This window comes from Anolis sagrei, chromosome 6, assembly GCF_037176765.1.
Source record: "Anolis sagrei isolate rAnoSag1 chromosome 6, rAnoSag1.mat, whole genome shotgun sequence".
NCBI classification, from domain to species: domain Eukaryota; kingdom Metazoa; phylum Chordata; class Lepidosauria; order Squamata; family Dactyloidae; genus Anolis; species Anolis sagrei.
Window position 1 is genome coordinate 30,625,762 of NC_090026.1, and position 25,885 is coordinate 30,651,646.

The 25,885-nt window shown below is 41.2% G+C and overlaps 1 protein-coding gene across 6 annotated transcripts in view; it reads left to right on the top strand.

The window, feature by feature from the left end:
- MPP2 (MAGUK p55 scaffold protein 2) overlaps positions 1–25,885 on the top strand; it is an 82,395-nt gene that overhangs the window by 46,467 nt on the left and 10,043 nt on the right. For 5 of the 6 annotated variants that reach the window (XR_010910158.1, XM_060780813.2, XM_060780809.2 and 2 more), the window contains 9 exons: positions 3,835–3,987; positions 6,586–6,735; positions 7,726–7,953; positions 18,100–18,231; positions 19,712–19,817; positions 20,390–20,458; positions 20,816–20,977; positions 23,843–24,045; positions 25,462–25,590. Coding sequence is in view for 5 of the 6 variants with exons in the window: in XM_060780813.2 (XP_060636796.1) it covers positions 3,835–3,987; positions 6,586–6,735; positions 7,726–7,953; positions 18,100–18,231; positions 19,712–19,817; positions 20,390–20,458; positions 20,816–20,977; positions 23,843–24,045; positions 25,462–25,590 (1,332 nt within the window). In the remaining variant the exon portion in view is untranslated. Of the gene's footprint in view, positions 1–3,644; positions 3,727–3,834; positions 3,988–6,585; positions 6,736–7,725; positions 7,954–18,099; positions 18,232–19,711; positions 19,818–20,389; positions 20,459–20,815; positions 20,978–23,842; positions 24,046–25,461; positions 25,591–25,885 lie in introns of those variants that run through there. The other variant, XM_060780812.2, reaches the window with a different exon arrangement.

Genomic DNA, 25,885 nt, shown 5'->3' on the forward strand with positions numbered 1-25,885 from the left:
TTATCACTGTCATCCAAACTTTTAGAACCCTTTAGTGTATGCATTTTTGTACAAGTATTTCCTTAGTATAGACACTCTCATCCTGTTTCTCCTAAAGTATGGTTTTAAGATGCTAATTTCTCTAACACATGCCTGATTTTTATTCAAGTTTTCCTAATATATACATTTCTGAAAGCATATTATGTTTTTGCACTATGAACCAAACTGTAAAATTTGGAAAAGCATGAAGTCTGAAAGATAGTTGTGTTCCAATAGATATTAGTACAAGAGCTGAATCAGTTTATTCAAAATTCTGGATTAAGCAAAATTTGCTCCATTTCTGGTTTGATCATTTTATTGAGCGTTGATAACCTCAATAATTTCTGCTTTTTGCTTTTTTTCAATATTACTGATTTGATTTAAGATACCATTTCAGCTAGAGGTCACCATGATAAACAGTACATTGAAGCAATATTCATTCCACTTTCTTTTTTCCAGATTTTGTTGTGTTATAACCTTACCTAAAACTAAAATGGATTTGATAGGCATTGTTACCACTTGATGTGCCCCTTGCTACATTTTGTCTTTTGTGTACATCATATGGTAACAATATAATTAAATCAATTTCAATTCAAGGTAATAACATGAAAAAAGGAGAAAATATGAAAGGTTTACTAAAAAAAAAATCTGAATTCTTTTGCAAGGCTTTATAACTCCTTTTTTCCAGTATAGGACACAGCTCTAGGGCATGGATACTAAGTGTGTGGGGATGGGATTAGCTATTCATTGCTAATCAAGGTGATCAGTTGCAGCATTCACACTTGCCTTCAACAGACAAGAGTTCTTTCTCCCATCCTGGAAATTCAACAGATATATAAACACCACTTGCCTAGCTTCCAACAGACCTCACGATCTCTGAGGATGCCTGCCATAGATGTGGGCAATATGTCAGGAGAGAATGCTTCTGGAACATGGCCATACAGCCTGGAAAATTCACAGCAACCTTGAGCAAATTTCACATAGATTTGCATCCTGGAGAAGGAAATCCACGCTCTTTTAAAATAGCTTTGTGATTCTTTTTAAATAGTTTTGATATTTAGATTGTACATATGCAATAACATGTATAATTTGGTATGTGTCACTGTTTGCTATCAAATAGTGACACATACCAATTACCATTATGAGTTCCAACCCAGGATATTTGAGTGTCCAAAACAATGAACAAAAGTGTGTCATTTGTCCATTCTATATAGCACGGAAGATTCAGCCTTTCAGGCATTGTCGGACTATAATTCTCAGTCTTCCTCCCAATACAGCTCTGCCTTTTACTAGAGTACCACTACTGGGGTTCTTGGGAGATATGGGTAAGAAATTGCTACTGCCGCAACTTATCAACATCTACCATCTAAGGCAGGCATGGGCAAACTTTGGTCCTTCAGATGTTTTGGACTTCAACTCCCTCAATTCCTAACAGCCGGCAGGCTCTTAGGAATTGTGAAAGTTGAAGTCCAAAACACCTAGAGGGCCAAAGTTTGCCCATGCCTGAAGGCATTTACCTAATATACCAAAACGTAGAGTCAGTCTGATGATTGCATGATTTCCTATCACAAGGTTGAGATTTTTTGTTTAATGTTCCCCCCTCCCCGTAGCATATTTTTTGTACTATCTCTTGTTCCCTGCTTGTTGTTTGTACTCTTTCATTTTTTTTGTTTCTTCACTGTGTTTATTGATTTTCCTCCATTTTAACTAACCTTGAATAATTCAAATTGAGAGGGTTTTTTTTCGTATCAGGAGCAACTTGAGGAACTACAAGTTTCTTCTGGTGTGAGAGAATTGGCCATCTGCAAGGACATTGCACAGGGGACGCCCAGATATTTTACCATCCTGTAGGAAGCTTCTCTCATGTCCCCGCATGGGAAGCTGGAGCTGACAGACGGGAGCTCACCCTGCTCCATGGGTAGCAATGAGCATGACCTCCCTTAGGATTTGCTAAACACTTCCCCTTTGGATTTTCTCTAAAATGCAGCATTTCATCAAGCCTGCTAATGATGACTTTTTGATTTGCAGTGGTCACTTACTAACCCCGCATATGTCTTTCTTGTGAGATACAATATATAAATAAATTTCACAGTAGTTAGCAATTGCCCTATAGTGTATCTTAATAGGTAGGCAATCCTTTTCTTGTTGAGGAAGCGAAAATGAGCAAGAACTCTCCATCCATCTCTGCCCCAAAGTTTTGGAAAAGTTACTTGTTTGGATTTTATCTCCACATCCTGGGAATTTGGAGAGTTGCAGTACCCCAAACCTTCCAAAACTCTGAATCCAACTTCCTTATGCCCCAGCTATTATGGACCATGGTAAAAGATTATGTAAGTTGCAGCTTGGCACATATAAAAAGCACAAGGTACCATCCTTTTATCAAATAAATTTGATAAAATGGATGAATACTTGGTACGGGAAGCTGCACTTATTTGATCTGTATGACAAAACTGTAGGAGAACATAGAAATAGTAGAAGACATTGCTTAAGCCTTTTCCTGTCACTGTTTTTAAACCATCCACAAGCGTGTTTTTTTATTGAAAGGGAAAGCATACAGTGGATTTTCTCAACGCTCCCTCTCCAACAACACACAGATAAAGAAACAATTTGGCATAAAAGTGTGGGGAAGGTGATCTGGGAAAAAGGAAGGGAAAATATTAAGCAATCCTTTCTTGCTGTATCTCTGATATTGATCACTGCTCCAAAAAGGTCTTCTTTCCACTCATTAAACACACACACGTACACAAAGGTGCCCTTGTTTAGATGGGCTTGAATTGTTCATATGAACCCAGCTAAAGATGTAGCACAATATGACTCTAAGAGTCCTATGGATACCTGGAACTATGAATAATAGTGAGCCCTATATTTTTACTATTCTTGGGATGGCACTAGAGGACCTAGAGATACCCACAATTACTTGGGGAAGGTTTTTTTTTTGGAGTGAGGATAAGTGAAACTTTAGATATGGAGTTTTGGAAAAGGAATTGCATTGTACATTTCCTAACTGGGGGTTTAAAATATACATCTTGCAAATCCAATCTGTAGAGTACTGAGGTCCAGGAAAGGGAATTCCCAGATGACTAAAGAAGAGAAATATACAAATTCCCTGCCAAAGATGTTAGTATAATAGCATCCGACATCTGTATTTTCCAGTGCTAGCTCCAGCAATGAAAATGGGTTGCAGAAGTAAGACCTGACTCATATAAAGCCTCTTTTCCTTCTATTTTCTTACCCCAGAGGGTACCGCTGAGATTCTATTTGAGAGGCTATTATTTTTAGCTCCTTTTCTTTTGTAGCCATGTCTCTTTCCTTGAGGCTCATCCAGAGCAGCGATTCATCTTTCGAAGAGCAAAGACCTGTTTGATTTCTGGCAGCACTCTATGAAAGGCCAGGGAAAGCACTGTTTTATTTGAGTATGCACCTTACTTGGGAGTCTCGTGTCTTTGTCTCTCTGTGTATGTGTGTGATGTTTTGAATCTATTCTCTTCATGCTGTCCATTTCACCCTCGTCCTTTTCCCTGTCTTTTTGGAAAGACTCGACAAATTTGCCCAGCTTAGCAGATGCCTGGGGGTTGATCCTGTTTGATGTGCAGATGTATGCGTCAGATGCTTTTAATTTCTTTTTTTAAACTTGGAGGTCACATTCTTAGGGAATCCACGGGAACACCCAAGCCTTCATTATTATCTCCAGCCTCCCTGCTTACAAATGTGAGCCAGTGTTGGAAGGATGACCGGGTTAGCCAGCCTTTGTTTGTTTATATGTGCCTCTAATCCCCCCTCCTCACCCTCTCACCACCCTCCCTTTTTCCCCTCCAGGCTCATGAGCGGCTGGAGGAGACAAAGCTGGAGGCCGTGAGGGACAACAATTTGGAGCTGGTCCAGGAGATCCTGAAAGACATCACTCGCATCGCTCAGCAAGACAGTACGGCGGCAGAACTGGCTCGCATCCTCCAGGAACCTCACTTCCAGGTAGAAAACAAGCGAGGGGTGGGCAAGTGGGAGGGGGTGGGATTTCTTTGGATAATTTATGCCACCTTTATGGAGAAAACTGGAGCTCCCTTGGGGTCTTCTTGGCATTTACCTGTCAGAGAGCGAGAGAACAGAAGGTAAAAGCAAGCCCGGTGAAATCATGTTGTGTATATGAGAGATGAAAAAATAGAGTGGGGTGTGCCAATATGTGCATCATTGAATGACTTCGTTGACTGTTTATTAACAAGGCATTTGTCCTACTCCACAATAGGTTTGGGGGGCAACTTAGGCTTTGTTAGTAGACTTCTTTTGGCACCATGGTGAGCTATTCTTGTTTGAAAAACTGTCCTTACAGTGTGGGATTTATTTGAGCTCTGCACATGCCACCCCTCCCTTTTGGGTGGGATGGGGATTTGTGCCAATATTAGAGATCCGGAACATCTGGTTTATGCTATAAATTAGTTACATTGCCTTTCTGTTCACCTTTTCCAACAAGGAACTTGGTAACTATGGGTTTTTCCATTTAGGCAATTTGCCTTAGATATGCTTGGCTTCAGCAAACTTTTTGGATTATAGAACTTTAAACTATACAATTTATATAGAAACTATTGCTACTTTTTGTGTTTTTGTGGGTCAAATTTTATTTTTGACGGATTGGTTGCTCTAAACAGATAATATGGAATTCTCTTCTTATAATGCTGTGTCTATTTTAGGTTATTCAATAGGGTTATACTTTCTTTAAAAATCTTAACCTGTTTTAAGCCTTTTAGACTATATATATATATATATATATATATATATATATATATATATAGTGTTTTTATATAATCTTGCTGGCCTCTCCTTTGCATAGTCATGGGTGAAAAATGATTTTGATTTAATGTGAATTTTTTTTTTTACTAAATTTGCATTTGCTGGAACTACAGAAGGTAGTTTATCACTGAAGTGTATACATTTCAGATGTGTTCTAATACAAAGTCACAGTAAGGGGAGGAAGAAGAGAAAGAGGAATGCAGGGGTATTTTGAGGTACACAAAAATTATCCAAAATTGGAGGGAGGGGGGCAATTGAAACAAAAATCTGGTTTGTTGTGAGTTTTCCAGGCTATATGGCCATGTTCCAGAAGCATTCTCTCTTGACGTTTCACCTGCATCTATGGCAGGCATCCTCAGACCTCACAACTTCTGAGGATGATTGCCATAGATGCAGGCAAAATGTCAGGAGAGAATGCTTCTGGAACATGACGATACAGCCCGGAAAACTCACAACAAGCCAGTGATTCCAGCCATGAAAGCCTTCAACAATACATAAAGCAAAAATCTTTTAGGAAAATTGTGTAAAAAGACTCACCAGGTGTACTTAAGCTTGGTTTTTATAATATGCCAAAATAAACTTTATTCATTCAGGCCATTGTATTTCTGATTATAATGTATGGGTATAACAGGTGAATAGTGAAGAAAGCCGACGAGGAACAAATCAGCTCTCTTGAAATGTGGTTACAATTGGAATGTTTAAAAGTAAATGAATGGGTATTGTAGCAAATCAAGCCCGAAGCAAAGATTACTAAACTGTAGCTGTTGGACTTTGTGCATATCATGAGATTGTGTGACTCACTAGAAGGGATAATAATGCTTTGTAAAGTGGAGGAAAGTAGGAAAAGCTGAAAACCACACTACAGGTAGAATTATTTCATTTAAGGAATGCATGATCCTAAGTTTGCAAGACCTGAGCAGGACAAGTAATGATTGGGAATCTTGGAGGCCTCTTATTAATAGATCTGTCATAAGTCAAAGCTGACTTGATGGCTTTGCTGTAATAGGTGAAATTTTTAGATATTGGTCTCGAGTTTAATGTATAGGATTTTAAGAAGGGTTTTGCAGAAATTTAGCTTTGATACTTTAGTTTACATAGGGAAAGGAGAAGGGAGGGCATGCATCTAACTAGGGAATCCAATTTATTTGTTAATAGTTACAAAACAGCTATATCTGAGCAGTTCAAGATGATGTGCAGCAATTATTTTTTTGTGGTGTCAGGAGTGACTTAAGAAACTGCAAGTTGCTTCTGGTGAGAGAATTAGCCATCTCTAATTGCCCAGGGGATGCCCAGATGTTTTGATGTTTTACCATCCTTGTGGGAGGCTTCTCATGTTGCCACATGGGGAGCTGGAGCTGACATCCATGCTCTCCCTGGATTCTAACCTCTGACCTTTTGGTCTTCAGTACTGCCAGCACAAGGGTTTAACCCACTGCGCCACCAGGGGGTCCTTACAGCAATGATAATATATACACAGTATAAAACAATATAATACATTGCTATACAGTAAGATTATCCAGGAATACCATACTAAGCTGACCTGTGCTATGAAGGTTCACTGAAATTAGTCTGTACATCTAAAAATAAGAGTGTATCATTACTAGAAGGACCTTGCCAGCTGTCTTTAGGACTGAAAGGGAATCTCCCAGGCTGTCCAGTTCTAGGTTGCCCATGAGGAATTTCACACTCAATGTTTTATGTAATCTGCCTTGGATTTCAGCTTGATCATCCCTTTTTTGTGTTGTTTCATCTTCGCTTTCATTCCCTGCTGGACCAACTTCACAGTCCCTCTTGGAAACCCACGATTCTGTTGCCTCCAAGAGCTACGAGACTCCTCCACCCAGCCCCATCCTGGACCCCATGTTCAACAACCAGCCAGTGCCCCCAGATGCTGTGCGCATGGTGGGGATTCGTAAGACTGCTGGAGAACACCTGGTGAGAAAACACCCTCCCTCATTGGCCTGGCCACATTTTGATTTTGTGACCTGTGTTTAGTAAATCTGATGTTTGGTTCTAGGACTAGTGGATAACAACATTCACAGATCCTCATATCCCATCATCCACAGTGGTGTAGTAAAATGGTGTCCTTTATGGAAAATGGCAAAATCAAGGCTTGCATATGGCTTTTTGTTTTGTTAAATTCAAGCTGTGGATGATAGGATCCATGGGTGCAAAAGGGCTGAGAGTAAAATCAGTACATATGAAGTTCCATTAATATATCCTTTAAGAACCATAATCCAGTCTGGACACACCTGCTAGAAGAGATTGATTTTTATTGCTAATTTAAATACAGACAACATTGTAAATTGATGAAACTTCTCTGGCAAGTCATTCCAGAGTCTGAGAGCACCACAAAAAATGGCCTTCAGTTAATAGCCAGTCTGGTTTTGGCTCACTTAAGTAGATGAGACGTCTCCCAAAGAACCTGAGTATATGGAGTAGGTTGCATGGGAGAAGACAATCCTGTAGATAACATAGACCCAAACCATATTGGTCCTCAAAAGCAATAATTTTGTACATTTCCAAATTAATGAAAAAATATTCTTCTGATGGTCTGGAAGGAGGAGGGGGAACCTTCCCTCTGTGTGTGTGTGTGTCAGGAGTGACTTGAGAAACTGCAAGTCACTTCTGGTGTGAGAGAATTGGCTGTGCAAGGATGTTGCCCAGGGGAAGGCCGGATGTTTTGATGTTTTACTATCCTTGTGGGAGGCTTCTCTCATGTCCCTGCATGGGGAGCTGGAGCTGACAGAGGGAGCTCAGCTATGCTCTTCCTGGATTTGAACCTCCAATGTCCTGCTGGCACAAGGGTTTAACCCATTGTGCCACCGGGGGCTCCTTTCCTCCCTATGAGGATGCTAGACAGACTCCCAATCACAGGTAGTTATCAGTAGTCGGTGACTCATATCCTCTGTTTTTGTCCTCCAGGGTGTTACATTCCGGGTGGAGCGTGGCGAGCTGGTCATTGCCCGCATCCTGCATGGTGGCATGATAGACCAGCAAGGACTGCTGCACGTGGGTGACATCATCAAGGAGGTGAATGGGCAGGAAGTGGGCAGTGACCCTCGGGCACTCCAGGAGGTGCTCAAAAATGCCAGTGGAAGCGTCGTGCTCAAAATCCTGCCCAGTTACCAGGAGCCACACCCACCACGCCAGGTAGGATACATCTTCCCTTGCGTAGCTAATTGCAAGCCCTTTTCTGACTAGAGCAAAAGTCGAACGTATTTCTGCAATTATGATAGAAATAACATTTTAAAAAATCTATCTTATTTTCTTCGTTGAGAGTGGGCAACACATGTGTCACAGGTGGCAATTTGTGCAGGCTTCCTTATTCTTTGTTCTCCTTCTTTCTTTCTTCACTTTGCTTTTTCAAAAATATTAATATATTGTTAAGATTAGAATTGGCATGTCAGCCAGTTAAAGAGTCTTTAATTGATTCATCATTTGCCCTTTAATAAGTGTTCATTGCACCTTAATGTCAGTATTGGTGCCCTTTTCAGGTATTGAAGGTGCCCGAGGATAACCTTCAGTGTAATAATGTAAACTGTTTCTCACTGTCAAAGGGAAAGACTGATCTTTTTGTCTTCCTGCATGGTGACACTTGCTAAGGGTTGAGATATCCCTCCAAAAATAAACAAGTCTGCCCTTAATTTGCAACTCCCTCAATTTTCAATTAATCAGTACAATCTTGAGTTAATGGAGCTCCTGATTAAACCAATTAAGGTTTGCAGCTCTAAAAGGGAAAAGGTATTTCCCAATTTGCATAGCTAAACCCATTGGGGTTTTGGACATACATTGAAGTTCAATCTGTGGGGAATCTCCGGGGAAGAAAACAGACCAAATTGCCTTTCTTTGTGCCCTTGACATCTGTATGTTGCTTCGATGATCTCCTGTTCATGATTGACATTGACAGAGTAGCCACAGTCAAAGCCATCTGGAGAAGGACTGGCAGTCCCGACTGGGGAGGGGTGGGGAGTGTTGACTATAGGGCATGGCAGATGGATAACAGTGTGGAAGGAGGTGGAAATCGAGAGTCAGCACCTTGGTCAGCACCCCACAGATGCCCCACAGATACAACTGCACTGGGCTAGAGCTGCCTATGCTGAGAAACTGAAGGTATTGCTCCAGCCTGATTGGAGTGAAAGCTAAACAGTCCACATGTTTATATCATAAGCCATACCTCTGTGGAAAAGGTATGGCCTGAACTGGTGATGCTCTTTACCTGGGCAGTGGCAAAGCGATGGTGTCTGTAAATCTTTCCACTTCTCAGTTAAACCTTCTTTAAAGTGATAAAATTTTGCTTTGGAATTACAAACCAAGTGCATTGGCATGCTCTACTTAAAAAGACAATGATGCTTTGGTAAGGTAGAAGGCAATAAGAAAAGAAGAGGATCACATTACAGGTAGATAAACTCAATCAAGAAAGCAGTGACCCTGCTGCTGCAATATATGAGCAGGTCTGTTGAGGGTGGGGTGACTTAGAGGTCACCCATTCATAGGGTCACCTTAAGTTGAAGTTGACTCGATGGCAACTAACAACAACACAACATATTCTCACAATCCAGAGTATGTAACCTGGCTTCTACAAATGTTGCTGGTGTGCATCTCTTGTCACCCTTATCAGAATACCCAATGGGGAGGGATATGTAGGAATTCCAGTCTAATAAGTTATGGAGAGCGACAATGTAGTCTGACAACATTTGAAGGGTGGCATTCCCAACCCTGCATCAAATGTACATTTTGAGACTACGATTAAAAAACAAAAGCAACACAGATTATTGTTCAAATGGAACACCATGGAATGATGGATCAAAATATAGGAAGGTAACACACCAGAGATTGGCAGATGTGTCATTTTCTCACTATTATAACTCCTCATCGTTTGACAGGTTCTGAATAGGGAAGAGAGTGACATTTGAGGTCTCAGTCTCAGTGTCCCCTTCAAATCGGTCCCTCTTCAGCTGAGCTGCTTTTTTGTTCTGCTCCATTGCACCCATCGCCTTCTTTGCATCATGCAAAAAGGTTCAAAAGTGAGTTAATGCTTGGGTGCTTTGGGCAAAGTGGCGTAAGAATTTAATAAGCAGATGTCAACTCGATTATGAGTGGCCCACTAACATTTCCATGAGCTTGGGAAGCTTATAGACCTCATATATTCCTGCGGTAACCTGGTTCAGGGTGAGCCCCAAATCTCTATGAGCAAATTCACATTCTGGAGTCAAGAGCTATTACCTAGCCATTCTTTTTGGACTTGAACCTGTCTGGCCTTTCCCCCCTGAGAAATATCCATGCGGTCTTCTTCAGATTCACAATCTTTAGGTGTACTCAAGAAGCATTAAAAAGGTAACTTGTTTCTTATACAGGGCAAATGGTTTTGCTTGTCAATGTGATGGATAAAAGGCCTTCCCTTTCCCATTCTGTGGGATTGAAACTGTCTGGACTGGCAGTGGAGTTTTCTTTGTCTGCTCAAATGTATGCACTTATTGGGTTGAATGGCTTAACGTCACTGGTTAACAATAAGTGAAATGAAAGTATGCAATAAATTATGTGTAATTCCAAAATTCCTCTCAAATTTTAAAGGGGAAAATAAAATTACCCATTTAAGTAACTAGAGATGCTTGAGGAATCATCAAATCATTGGAATTGGATTTTGGAATTTGGGAATACCACCCAAACTCACATAATAAGCTCATTGGAACATTGTTGTCTGAACAATATTACACTTCTGTGATATTTATAATACCATTATTGGTAGTTCAAAACATACAGAATCAGGCCCTGTATCTGCAGAACCAGTACCCCTATGACACCCCCTCATGACCCCCCCCAGGGGTCCCAACCCCCAAGTTGAGAAACGCTGCTCTATGACATTCTGGGGTATTAACTGTGGTTTTGTGTATCTGCACTAGAGTCTGGGAACCCCATGGATAATACTGTACTTCGAACTTCTTAAGAATGAGAAGATATTTAGAAATACGTTTGAGAGAATATATGTGAATTTTTGTAGAAAATAAATTTGGGATTAAGTATATTTTGAGAGAAAAAATGCATTTCAATATTTATTTATTATTATTTACTTTATTTATATACTGCAGTTCTCACCTCTGGGGGCACGGAACTCAAAGGGGATATGGGTAATTTGAAGAGAAAATATATTTAGAAATGAGTATTTTCAAGGGAAATGATTTATGAATTGGTTGAGAGGCTAGGTACCTGAATTTTGAGTGAAAATATGTTAGGAACTGTGTACTTGCAAAGTTCAAATTTGTGATATTTTGTAAACATTAAACATGCAATTTAGTGCAGGATGGAGCAGCTTATGAGCCGATATGTGCAAAGTGACACAGACCAGAAGTGGACTCATTTGCTCATCCCTAGCTGTATTCTCCTGCCAATGATCATCAGCCAAGGCCTCTCACTATATAATTACACATTGCTGAGGGCTCTGATTTAATAGATGTACACTTAATTTGTTTGCCCTGCTTCATTCTGCCCTTCACTGACTTCAAAAGTGATTCCAAAATATTATCATAGTTCTTAATTCAAGTTACATATTAAAAGCATGCCAGTAGTTAAGAATATAGCATGGTAACTGCATAGCACCATTCAGTTCATGTGCATGTATTTAGCTACATGCAAATTCGGAGTGAGATGGATTCATCCTTCTATTTTTGCAGGAAAGGGAAGAAAATGTTGAAGAATTATGCTAGTGGTTGATAGAAATAACACTTTAAAAGCCATATCTCAAAGGCTAGCATAGGAGCATTGATTCAGCGAAGGCTGCAAATGTTCTTGGTAGGAAGAACAGAAGAACTGCCTTATTGGATCTAACTTTAAGAAATCTAGCCCATCATTCCGTTCCTATTGTGACCATACTAGGGAGCTTACAGAAAACCCCTCAAAGAACACAAATACAGCAAAATCCTTGTATTCCCCCAACAAACTGTTCAAGAAAAGCATGCTACCTCTAGTCTAGAAATAGCATATACTTAGAACTTAGAAAATATATGTTTGGGGGCTTCAATTCCAAGAAGCCCCAATTAGCATGGCTCAGGATTGGGAAATGCTGGAAATTTGGATAGTGTTCCCTCAACCAACTGTTCAGGAAAAGCATGCTGCCTGTAATCTTGAAATAGCATATAGTTAGAACTTAAAATATATATGTTTGGAGGCTTAAACTCCCAAAATCCCCAATTAGTATGGCTCAGGACTGGGAAATGCTGGAAATGTGGATAGGCAACTTTTCCAATCTCGGTGCTAGGGATATAAAGAACAATTACAAGATTTATCAGTCCCATTTGTCAACTTCTACAAGATTTTTCATTGTACATAAAAGATGTATTTTTGCTCATTGGCAGCAACCATAGTATGGGGTACAGGACTTATGTTTTGTACTTTATGCGCAAAGAAAACCCCACCTTTCCCATTTTTTTTGCAGAAAGTATTCTGTCATTAGATTGGGGGGCATTAAAGTGTGTGAAGTCTCATAGTTTCTCCCAACAAAGAAAAAAATTCAACATTTTCATTCTGACAAGAAATAATAAAATAAGATTTGCATTCCATCCCCAGTCTATAGTTAGTTTTCATAAATAGTCATAATAGCAAATAGTAGTCCGTAAGGAACTTGATTCTTGCCTTGGCTCAAGGATGGGGAACAGATGTGCTTCCAAATGTTTGACTGCCTCTCCCATAATCTGTTTTAGTTATTAGTTATGCACCCTTGAGCTGATGGGAGTAATTTCATTTATTTATTTACAACAATTCTACCTCACCTTTCTCACTCCAGAGAGGACTCGAAGTGGCTTTACATACAGGCAGCAATTTGATGCCTTAAAACACAATGTACACTTAAATAAATATTAAAATAGAATTGAAAAGTACATTAAAACATTTAAAAACAATACATTCTGAGTTAAACACATAACCCATGAGCGTAATCCAGGTCATTCCAATGCTCATTGCACATTGTTCCAAGTCTACCTATTTATCTCTAAAGCAGTGGTTCTCAACCTGGGATCCCCAGATGTTTTTGGCCTACAACTCCCAGAAATCCCAGCCAGGTTACGAGCTGTTAGGATTTCTGGGAGTTGAAGGCCAAAAACATCTGGGGACCCCAGATTGAGAACCACTGCTCTAAAGGCTTGGTCACAAAGCCATGTTTTCACTTTCTTGTAGAAGGTCAGGAGGGAGGGGGTGATCTCATATCCCTGGGGAGGGAGTTCCACAGCTGAGGAGCCACTACTGAGAAGGTCCTGACTCTTGTCCCCACCAAGTGCAACTGCGAAGGTGGTGGGACCAAGAGCAGGGCTTCTCCGGAAGATCTTAAAGTCCTTGATGGTTTATAGGGGAAGATATATTTAGACAGGTAAACCAGGCCGGAACCGCCAATCATGCCTGTGAGGGGGTTGGGCCCAAGAGCAGAGCCTTCCCAGTTGATCTTAAACTCCACGGTGGTTCATAAGGGAGATACGTTCAGACAGATAAGCTGGGCCAGAACCATTTAGGGCTTATGGATATCTGGTGAGACATATGTCACAGGTCCCAGACCTGCTTCAAAACTTTCAATCAGAGAAGGTCACCCTGGTGTGAAGGTATCTGATCAAAGGCATCCTTAGGCTTCATCATTCTCTGTCAGTACATTTCCAAAATGTAGACTCTGTGGTATCAGGTCCCAAATGTTCAGATTCTGCATGAAAGGCAGGAAATGCTGGCTTGGATACAAGCACTGTTTGCATTGAGAGAAGACCCGTTGAACCAACTGGGCTTATATAAGCATTGACTTACCATTTAGCTGTTTATTCAGTAGGTCCTCCCATGTTGGGACTAGTGATTGGATTTAGGCCAAAAATAGGGCTTTTTTGCAAGGTGGGATGATCTCAAGGCATGCGTTGGCACCGAATCCTAGAACATCCAGTTCATTGGTGGCACAAACATGGATTCAGAGGGGTCATCCTGGAAAGAAACAGAGAGGCGGCACCCAGAAGATTATATAATGAGTTAGCAACAGCTAGTTCCCCCGCCAGTACTGATTCTGAAAAGGGAGGGGAACGGTGCCTCGGCAAAGGGATGATGACGTTATCGGTAATGGAGATGAAGGATGCTTGTTTTCATTTGGACGTAATCCTGCCCCTTTGTGGAAGCCAAGCGGATTATTTCACACCAGTAAGCAGAAAAAATGGATGGGATCTCAATAAGGCCAGAGGAAAAACACTAGGGAGAGAACCCTTATGTGTGGGGGAGAGAGAGCGAAAGAAAGACAGAAAGACAGACAGACAGAAGCAAGCTGCTAGGAGGATGAGAAAAGCATTGAAAATTACTGTAGCTCAAGACCCCAGGACTGGGGATTTGGAGAAATTCTGGGCAATTTTCATATTCCATATTATTTTGTTAAATGTGCCCCACATTTTTGCACAATGGTTTTCAGAACTGCCCTTTACATTAAGTATCTGTTTCCCACTCTTGAAAATTCCCTCTTCCCTCTGCTACACAAATATTTTAAGGCACAGGAGCCTTCTCTAGCTCTTACTCTTGCAAGCCTATACTCTTCTCACAGGCTTAAGTACCCCCTTGTAGTTAGAGAGAGATGATTGAAAACAGAGAAGCTAGGAGCGAAAAGAGTAAAATTCCTCTATCCTCCCCTCAATCTCAGCTGGCCCCTCTCAAGCTAATTTTTTCGTCACTGCTCTGCTACCCCTGTCGAAACCATCAAGCTGAGCATCTGCATTTGGTGTGCATGGTTTAACGAAACACATCCTACATTCATCACATCAATCTCCCACCTCCAGCTTCTCTTGTAAGTTGGGTTTTGACACTATAGTAGGTGCCCCAGTTTTTCTGTACTATTTATCGTATCAGAGGTAAACCGAGGGTACAGTTGTAATGTATTTAAAAACACAAACTTCACTAAATGTCCTTTGACCAGTAGCTGGCCACTTAGAGTGCCTCTGGTGTTGCTATAAGAAGGTCCTCTATTGTGCGTGTGGCAGGGCTCAGATTGCATTGTAATAGGTGGTCTGTGGTTTGCTCTTCTCCACACTCGCATGTTGTGGACTCTACTTTGTGGCCCCATTTCTTAAGGTTGGCTCTGCATCTTATGGTGTCAGAGTGCAGTCTGTTCAGCACCTTCCAAGTCACCCAGTCTTTCGTGTGCCCAGGGGGGAGTCTCTCATTCAGTATCAGCCATAGTTTTCACCTGCCACTTTTGGACTCTCGTTTGCTGAGGTCTTCCTGCAAGTATCCCTGTAGATCTTAGAAAGCTATTTCTTAATTTAAGGCGTTGGCTGATATCCGAGCAGGAGATGGGCCGGAGATGTCACTGCCTTGGTCCTTTCTTTATTGGTTGCTACTTCCCGGTGGATGTCCAGTGGTACAATACTGGCTAAATTGTATAATTTCTCCAGTGGTGTAGGGTGTAGACATCCTGTGGTAATGCGACATGTCTCATTAAGAGCCACATCCACTGTTTTAACATGATGGAATATATTCCACAGTGGGCATGTGTACTCAGCAGCAGAGTACACATTCCCCAGGTTGTGCCAGTCAGCTTTCGTATGATAGTGTTTCTAGCACCCACTTTTTGTTTGTTTGTTTTTCTGTGATTAGTGGTGAAGGACCCACATGAAAGTGGAAAAGCCTTGAATTTTTTAAAAGGCGATTTTTTTTAAAACCTGGGAAATTATGTCTAGGTCCTTTAGCTCAATTCTGTCGTTAGTTTCCACTAGAAATTGACTGTGAAATTACAATGAAGGAACTACAAATCCCTAAATAGAGTGTTCTACTTAAGAATCTCCAAGGGCTCTTCCACACAGCCATATAACCCAGAATGTCAAGGCAGATAATCCACAATATCTGCTTTCAATTTGATTATCTGAGTCCACACTGCCAGATATTCCAGTTCAATGTGGATTTTATATAGCTGTGCGGAAGGGGCCTGAGTCCTCCACCACATTTCAGCATCCCCTGGAAGTTAATTATAGAGCTGCGCTGAAGGACCTATAGATTACTTCAGGGAACATGTTAATCAAATCTGTGAATAATTGGATCCATAGAAGTTAAATCCGCAAAAGTTAAAATGTTTTATCAGTTTGATTTCTGTGCAAGGATGAATCGTTCTTAGGAGAAATGCAAATCCAAGGCTAGCCCTACCCTAAGGCAGTGTGGGATAGCTTTTTCAGAAAGTTGCTTTGGGGCCTCACAAGAAGAAAGCAATAATTATAACATTTATTAGTGGTAGAAAAAGTGATGTTATTTCAATAGCTGCCACTACTACTAATGCTTCCAGGAGCAGGGAGAAGCAGCGGTTGGATTTCTGCCAAAAGTGCCAGAATAAATTTGCCATCTTTGGGTAATTTGCAGTTTGGCTTAGAGGGACAGAGGTAACATTTGCTATTCTCTCAGGCCAAAGATTGGGCTGCCAAAATGAAAATTGGAGAGGGTTCCTGTGCCTTTAATGCAGAGCAAAAGAGATTTCAGCTGGTTACCTGGTTGTATGATGTCATGGTTTGAGTGTGGGACCACGCAAGACTCAGGAGACCAGTGTTTGAATGCCTTTTCAGTCATGGAAACCCAGTGGGTGATCTTGGACAATTCGCATTCTCTCAGCTTTAGAGGAAAACAAAGGTAACTCCACTTGGAACAAATCTAGCCAAGAAAACCCCAGTTAATAGGTTTGCTTTAGGATCACCATAAGTCAGAAACAACTTGAAAGCACACAACAGCAACAAACAGGAGGGGATCTTTAGATAAAGCACTCGAGCAACAAGGATTGCGTTCGCTGTTTGCCACTGAGCTTGTGTATTCATTTGCAGCAGACTTCTTTCTGAAAGAAGCATTTGGACTGGAAAGTGGAGAGACAGGCAGGGAAGCCAGAAAAATGACTTTGACAGACTGGCTTTGGTATGACCCGTTTCCCAGGAGATATCAGCAGTTTGGGCCTCCTGGGGATGCAAATAAAAGGAGTCTGTGATGAGAAACAAGGGAGTGAAGGAAACAAGAGTAGTTTCTCTCCCCTCATCTCCTCCTGTTTCCTGCCTTCCACTACCAGGATTCATTGTCTGAGGAAGAGCTGACTGGTAGAATGGTTACTGTACTGCATGAATTGGATTGGCTTTGCCCTTGATTGTTGCAGATCTTGGCAAAGTTTTTGGTTTTTTTTATTTCAGACTACAATTCCAAGAATCCCCCAGTCAGCCTGGCCAGTACAAACACAGTTTTGTTTGTTTGCCTGTTTGTTTTGGCTAGGAGAAAGCATGCTGGCTCTCATAGAAGACTTAATCAACCCTGCTGTGGTTGACAGTGTTTTCAATAAAATGTGTTTTGGCTTGTTAATTTGCAGAGAGTGGGGAGAGGGTTACTCACATTTGGATTAGATGGTTGGATTAGAATGTGTGAGAACAGCTTCTCATCTCTATTGTGTCATGGAACTCACTAGATTTTTTTTCCATGTCAGGAGCGACTTGAGAAACTTCAAGTCGCTTCTGGTATGAGAGAATTGGCCGTCTGCAAGGACGTTGCTCAAGGGATGCCCAGATGTTTGATATTTTACCATCCTTGTGGGAGGCTTCTCTCATGTCCCTGCATGAGGAGCTGGAGCTGACAGAGGGAGCTCAACCTGCTCTCCCTGGATTCAAATTGTTGTCCTGTCAGTCTGCAGTTCTTCCAGCACAAGAGTTTGTTTTCCACAAACGCCACTTTCACCTTTTCACCCATGCCCTGGCATTACTTCCAATTTAACTTTACATTGGCCTACCCACAGTTTTAATTGTGTGTTGTCTTATTGTTAATTGTTGCATTTTTATTGTCTATGTTTTTATTTTAATTGCTTGTATTGTTGCTATTATTGCTTGTATTGTTGTATTTGGGCTCAGCCTCGTGTAAGCCGCTCCGACTCCCTTGGGGAGATGGTAGCAGGATACAAATAAAGTGTTGTTGTTGTTGTTGTTGTTGTTGTTGTTGTTATTATTAATCCATTGCATCGCCAGGGGCTCCTTAACTCACTAGATGTCCTTTGGCTATTCATCCTCATCCTCTCTCTCCATCTACCTCCTTCCCTCTCTTCCAGTCTGACCTACCTCACAGGATTGTTGTGCGGATAAGACATAATGAAAGACAGGGTTTAAGTGTATCTATTAAATACAACTTCTTGATTTTTGGTTTGTGATGCCATGTCTGCAGTAGCCTTCAGCTCCTCATCATTTCACTTTTGGCTGGTTTGTGTTCATGGCATCTTTTGGCCAGGTTGTTTGATTCTCCAGCATTCCAGATCCCCCTCCACAGTTTTTCTTATGCTGCTTTGTTTCCTTCTAGGTCTTTGTGAAGGCCCACTTCGACTATGACCCTGCCACTGACAACCTCATCCCATGTAAGGAGGCTGGGCTCAAGTTTGTGGCCGGAGACCTCCTTCAGATTGTCAACCAGGATGATCCCAACTGGTGGCAGGTATGTATCAAGTAATGAAGTCCTAAACAGGATCACACTTCAGTAGAAAGCTTAGGCAATTTAGATGAAATTTTGGGCGAGCCACTTGCAGTCATTTTTTAAAAAAAATACAGTACACACAATTGGAAGTCAGAGCAAAACAATGGTTAATAATTGGAGAAATACATCTTCTTTTTAGAAAGAGGTGTCATCAAAATAAAAATGGACATCTTAGCATACTGAATTAGTAAAATAATGGTTGAGAGTTTTTGTTGTTATTATTACCCAGATTAGATGATGTAGATTGAGTTTTCTTTATCCAGAAATGATAAACCTCAAACTTTTTGCTGCTAAATCTGCTTCTGCCTTTGGGGAAAGGGGGCTATTCACATATCAAGTGCCCATTGAGTTTTTCCTCAAAGAGCCCTGATGGAGGAAAGAGAAGAGGGTGAAGGAAGGAGGACTTTGTTTATATAGCGCCCCTGTAAAAAGCAGATTTTCAGTTGCTTTCATGTTCACCTTCCACCTGACCAATGGTGGGGCAGGGCAGGCATCCCGGAGATGGGTCATGAATGTGATACTGGAGCGATTCTGTTAGCCACCTTTGTCCAGCCCAAAGAGAATGAAAAGAAGTTTGCAGGGGTGGAGATTTTTCATCTCCTTGCCTTGCTATTTTGCTAAAAGAGTGGAAAGTGTGCTCACAACCAGGGAAGCATCTGGGAAGTATGCTTTTTACAGTAGTCTTCTGTAAGTGGAGTTCTCTCCCCTCCCTTCCCTGTCTTCACTTTCTCCCTGCACCTGCTTGAAAAACTAAGCAGGTGCAGGACATGTGACTAGCCCCTTTTTCCTAGAAGTCTTTGGTGGAGCAATGGGTTAAGCTTTTGTGCTGGTAGGACTGCTGACCAACAGGTTGGTGGTTCAAATCCGGGGAGCGGGGTGAGCTCCCATCTCAGCTCTAGCTCTCCATATGGGGACATGAGAAAAGCCTCCCATGGAATGGTAAAACATCAAACATCCAGATGTCCCCTGGGCAACATTCTTGCAGACAGCCAATTCTTTCACACCAGAAGCGATTTGCAGTTTCTCAAGTCGCTCCTAACACAAAAGGTCAAAAGCCTACAAAAATTCTTAACCTGCCTATGGAAAAAGAACTGTTCTAGAAAGTCATTTCCAGAACTGGGGAGCAGTCATCAACAAGACCTTTCTCCCTGTTCCAGCCATATGTACCTGTGAAGGTACTGGGGCAAAGAGAAGATCTTCAAATGTGGGCAAACTCACATGGGAGAATATGTTCCTTCACATTTCCATGAAGAGCTTTATAGGCTGTGACTAGCATTTTGAATTGTGACCAAAAATGAACTGCCAGCCAGGGAAGCTGTTTCCACAGGAAAGTTATGTATACTTCATGCTGAACTGCCTGACTGAAGTTCCTTGGACTGTATAGAGAAAATGCCATCTTCATGACCCTAGCCTGCCTTGAGCTCAGATTTTGTCTTTGTAGGCCTGCCATGTTGAGGGAGGTAGTGCCGGACTGATCCCAAGTCAGTTGCTGGAAGAGAAACGCAAGGCATTTGTGAGGCGTGATATTGAAGTTATGCCATCATCAGGTAAAGTATGTTGCGCAGCAAGTGGATCTTAGCCACGTCCCATGCACAAGAGTAAAAATGAACAGAAAAATCTTTACTCTTAATAGCAGAGATGAAACACAACATACATCTAGTTCTCTTAAAATAAAATACAAATATACAGGTAGCCATAGATATATGCATCCTGTATACTTCATTCTGAACTGCCTGACTGAAGTTCCTTGGACTGTACTGCACCCCAATGTACTCCGATCTCCTATAAAAACATAAGAAACATGTGCATATTTGAATGCTACATTGTGTCAAAATTTCAAAGCAATTGGTGAAGTATTTTGGGAGATGTAAGGTTTTGAACAAACAGACATTTATATATATATATATATATATATAGAGAGAGAGAGAGAGAGAGAGAGAGAGAGAGAGAGAGAGAGGATGTACTTCAGTGGATCAAATAGTCACCTTCTTCTGGGAATAAGTGACAGCTGAATTCTTCTTACTATTCCTTTCCTCTTTGTCAAGTAGCCTCTTACATGTGGGATAGCTTCCTCCTTCTTTCCTAATTTGATACCATTTGTCCTTTCTTCACTTGGTAGGTGCCTTGTGTGGAAGCCTCAGTGGGAAGAAGAAGAAAAAGATGATGTACTTGACCACCAAAAATGCAGGCAAGAGGTCTCCTTAGGGAGTTTTGTTTCTCTAGGCAATGGCAGAAGAAAATACAACTGACAGAAGAGGCCTAGGGAAAGTTTATTGTGTTCCTTCAAGTCATTTCAGATTATAATAGGCTCTTCCTCTTGTAGGGGTTAAGGGTGCCAAACCTCCAGAAAAGTAGGAAAAAATGAGTACTGAAAATGCTATTTTTTCTACATCTGAGATAACATGTCTCTAGGTTTTTCTGCTGTAGCTTGACCATAGAAGTGGGTTCTGCCAAGGTTAGAGTTAATAGTATTCATGATTTGTACTAAGATGGCTATGATTCCTCCATATTCATGTAGCGATGAATTATTTCCCCTTCACTGCAGAGTTTGACCGCCACGAGCTCCTCATTTATGAAGAGGTGGCCCGCATGCCTCCATTTCGGAGGAAAACTTTGGTGCTTATTGGTGCCCAAGGGGTGGGCCGACGCAGTCTCAAGAACAAGCTTATCATGTCTGATCAGTCTCAATATGGAACCACCATCCCATGTAAGTATACAAGGGAATAGCATACGCATGTGTGTGCGCTTTTTAATTATTTGGTGTGGGAGTCCAACAGGGTGAGACCATATTTATGTCCATTTACAATAACTTACTATTTTCTAACCAAAAACTTTCCCAGGAAACTCTAGCAGCCAATAGTGCAGAAACTAGCATTGCTACACTTTTAGTAGCATTGTTTGAGCTCCCGATGGTGCAATGGGTTAAACCCTTGTGCCGGCAGGACTGCTGACTGAAAGGTTGGAGGTTTGAATCTGGGGAGCAGGGTGAGCTCCTGTCTGTCAACTCCTGCTTCCCATGTGGGAACATGAGAGAAGCCTCCCACAAGGATGGTAAAACATCAAAGCATCCGGGCATCCCTTGAGCAATGTTCTTGCAGATGGCCAATTCTCTCACACTAGAAGTGACTTGCAGTTTCTCAAGTCACTCCTGACAAAAAAAGTAGCATTGGGTTGTTGTAGGTTTTTCAGGCTATATGGCCATCTTTTAGAGGCATTTTCTCCTGATGTTTCACCTGCATCTATGGCAAGCATCCTCAGAGGATGCTTGCTATAGATGCAGGCGAAACATCAGGAAAGAATGCCTCTAAAACATGGCCACATAGCCTGAAAAAAACCTACAACAACCCAGTGATCCCATCCATGAAAGCCTTCGACAATACAAAAGTAGCATTGTTCAGGTCTCATATTTTATTCCCAACAATTTGAAATTATTACTCCAAAACACTCATTCATAATTATTTTTCAGGATCTGCTCATTTATCTTTATTCATGAGTGGCTTGTAAAATGTTATTAATATATTAGAGTCAATGTTACTTTGATAATGTATTTTCTCAGGGGAAAAACATCAAAAATATACCCCAGACCCTTTTCTCATTGGTTTTTAGAAAGATAATAAATAATATGGTTACCTTTAATCTGTTGTTTCAAAGCTCTGATCTTGTCAATGGTGGACCATTTTAGCATAGTCTACTGGGGATGTGTTGTTGTTGTTGTTGTTGTTGTTGTTCCCTGTATACATTCCTTTACAAAAATTGAACAAGAAAAAACAGATCCCTGCCCTTGGGCTTATAATATAAATCATGACCCATCAGAAAACAGATGGCAATGGAAGAGAGGATCAAGGGTGGCAGAAACGGCCTCTTCTTCTTACATCCATGACCAGGGCAGTGGCAGTTGGGATGTAAAGAAGGCCTTTCATCTGTTTCAGTATCATTCTTGTTGAATTTTGCAGTTTCTTTTTAGCATTTAAGATTTTTTGCTTTAAAAAAATAGCCTCTGATTTTGATTTCTGGTCATTTTTGAAATCTTGTACATTGTTTGTGATGATCCCCTCCTCCAAAACATATTAAAGGCATCAGAATTCTGAGTTAAGGGTCATGTTTTGTGGCCATTCTCATGGGTTTTAGAATGGTTTTTACCATGTGAAAATAAAAATCTGACAAGACTTGTTTCTATCTCTGTTCAGGGTAACCTTTGTAGGAACTTTTTTCTGTGGAGGAGGAGGGAGAGATTGTGCTTTGGGTGGTGTTTTTGATGGGAAATGTATTGATTTTACAGATGTGTAGGTCTCAAAGGAACTGAGGTTCTGAAGCAATCCGCTCAGTCTTGGGAGACAATATGGAATACATGGCTGTACTCCAAGTTCTCCTCAATTCTTTTCCACTATTTGAATTCCCAAGCCTTTATACTTCTTCAGCAAAAGAACAGAAACTCTTTGGTAAAGAAAATCTAGGAAGCAATTGCATAAGTTGTTGCACAAAATTGTCCATTTGCCCCGGTTTTGTGTACTCTAGCAGTTAGTGACTTAACAGGAAAGAAAAAATTCCTTGGTGTTACTGACTCCTGTAAGCTCAGCCAGCAACAATGTTTTGGCTCTGCCCAGTTGGTATGCAATAGCCCAGTCACATGTGTAAGTTAGACTTGACATGTTATCCAGCAATGCATACATGAGCATAGATGAGGGAACACTTAGGAACTCCACTTTAACCCAACCAAACATCCCTAGTTGCCTGAAGACTTTGCATATGTGGGGCTGTATCTGAAAAACACTTTGCCCCCACTGAGATCTGCATGAAAGATTTGCAGTTGAATGAAGCTCTCTTGGTTTCAATGGGAATGAGATGAAACAATAGTCTTCATCAGACTGATTTGATTTGATCACCCCTGTTAAACCGTTGTGCTGCCAGGACTGCTGACCGAAAGGTTGGCAGTTTGAATCTGGGAAGTGAGGTGAGCTACCATCTGTCAGCTCCAGCTTCTCATGCGGGGACATGAGAGAAGCCTCCCACAGGATGGTAAAATATCTGGGTGTCCCCTGGGCACCGTCCATGCAGACAGCCAATTCTCTTACACAAGAAGTGACTTGCAGTTTCTCAAGTCGCTCCTGACACACATACACACAAAAAGCATCCCAATATCAATAGGGCTTCTCTGTTTGCAGGGATCGGTTGACACCAAATTTTCTATGTATCACTCATATCCACATTCCTGCCTCTGCCTTTATTACCAATTGTTTGTAGTTAGGTCCAGGATAATCTAGTGGTAAACACAGGATTTTACTGACACAACTGTTGATGACTCCATGTATAGTGTTGGTGGTAGGGTCAGTCTGCTCATGGAATGAAGACTAAAGTGTAGAGGTGCTTGACTTCATCTCAGAACAGATTCAGCACCTTGGAGAACTCCCTAAAAACTTAGAGCAGATTCATTGTCCTATTAAGGTCAGTGACATCAGCTACCTCTGTCTTTGTCAATTGTAGCAGCAAGCTACCAACTCATTCTGACCTTGAGTCATCACTAGAGGGAGACAGAGACCAAGTCCAAATTTCTGAAGGGTTGTTCTTCTTGCAGACACCTCCCGGAGACCCAAAGAGCAAGAAAAGTCTGGGTTCGGCTACTGCTTTGTAACAAGGAGTGAGATGGAGGCAGATATCAAAGCAGGCCGCTATCTGGAACATGGTGAATATGAGGGAAACCTCTATGGGACCAAAATTGACTCCATCCATGAAGTTGTTGAGTCGGGCAAGATGTGCATTTTGGATGTCAACCCACAGGTACATAATTGTTCTTTCTCCTGATACAGAGGTCCATGCATCTTCTGTTATATCCTCCAAGGGACTGTGTGGGCATACTCTCCACAGTCCTTCTTTTCCCCCAGGACCTATCAAAAATGGCTTTTTAAACAACAAGAATTTACTTTTCTTGTTTACTTCCTCTTTATTTATTTATTTTATCCTTGAGAACTGCAAAATAGTTTTGGGGGCCGCATGGAGGCCTGGGATCACCCTTTTCCCATTCCTGCATTGGAAGGAAAGTTATGGGAGAGTTTCATTCATTATCATGCATGTGCAATTCCTGGTTGTGATGTTAGAATCTGAATAGCATTATTTCACTCATTACTCTGAAATGGAACAGTGCTTGAGATATCTCTATCTATCTATCTATCTATCTATCTATCTATTTGAACAAAAAGAACAAAGGCAGCAACCCCCTCTCTGAATGATTTGTTTTACATCTCAAAAGTAGTCCAAGGCAAACAGCAAATATTTGTTGAGTCTTTCAGCAGCATGGTGGTATACTACACAGTGTGGCATAACTGTGTCAGCTAATGGCTTCTGTATCAAAGGAGCATTGAATTTACGTTGGTTCAAGATTTAAAGGAGGTGTGCAGGATTCTCAATTCAGTTCTCTTATCCCATAGTTTCAGCATCTTGGGGCACATTCTGGTGCCAGGAGGTCTACACAGCAGAATGTGATTTTCTCTTATCTAGAAATATGAAATCCAAAACCCAAAGCCTTTTGCCATTGCCCTTGTCCACCTTGGAGTAGTGGTTGTGCTAAGTCATCTCTCAGACACCCAATCTCTCTCTTTTTTGCTACCAGCTGACCTTTTGCACCTTTGAGATGGTAGCTGCAGCACTCCTCATTGTTTGACTGGGGATGAATGACCAAAAGCACCATGACTGCCTCCTCAAAGGCAGAAACAAGCAGCTGGTAGTAAAAATAGAGATGTTAAACATCTGTGAAATGACAGGAGTTGTGGATCCACGCAGAGCATTATGCTTGTGCTACTATCATTTTACAGATCCTCAGGTTCTCTCTTATCCACAACACAAGTAGCAAACTAACAAGATGCAATGATGTTTTTTTAAAAATATTGTATTCAAAAATGCTTCTGGCCCCAAGCATTTTGGACAAGGGATCTTCAACTTGTATGTTAATGCTTGTTTCAAAACCCCAATCTTTCTGGGCATTTTTCCCAGTATTCTGTTGTCTTTGGACAGTTACTGGTCATGCAAGGCCTATGTTGGGCCTCTCTAAGGGGCTACATGTGGTTCCTGGATTGCATGGTTTCAATCTCTGCCTAATATCTCTTTAACTACATAGCACCTACTACCTAACTGAAGATATGAGTATGTAGCAGTGATGGCATTCAGGATTTCTCTGTCTTTCTCTTGAATTATGCACAGGCGGTGAAGGTTTTGAGGACAGCCGAGTTTGTTCCTTACGTGGTATTCATTGAAGCACCAGATTTCGAGACTTTGAAAGCCATGAACAAGGCTGCTCTGGAGAGTGGTGTGGCTACAAAGCAACTCACAGTGAGTTCTCTATGTGGACAACAAAGCTTTGGGAAAGAGTGGGAGGAAAAAAAGCACAGTTAAGCCAAATGAAAATCTTTTGAAAGATGAGTAAAACACAGAGAAAAAAATGCCCCAGTGAGTAAGACACAATACTCCTTCACCCAGAAATAGTTTATTTATTGCAAATATTTTGTCTGCTCCCAATGCCAGTGTAAAAGTTTTTATTAAAGTCCTCTTGTTTGATTTTTTTCAGGACTTCTGTCTGTCTGTTTTGTGCACAATACCTTTGCTCTGCAAAATGTATTTTCTTCAA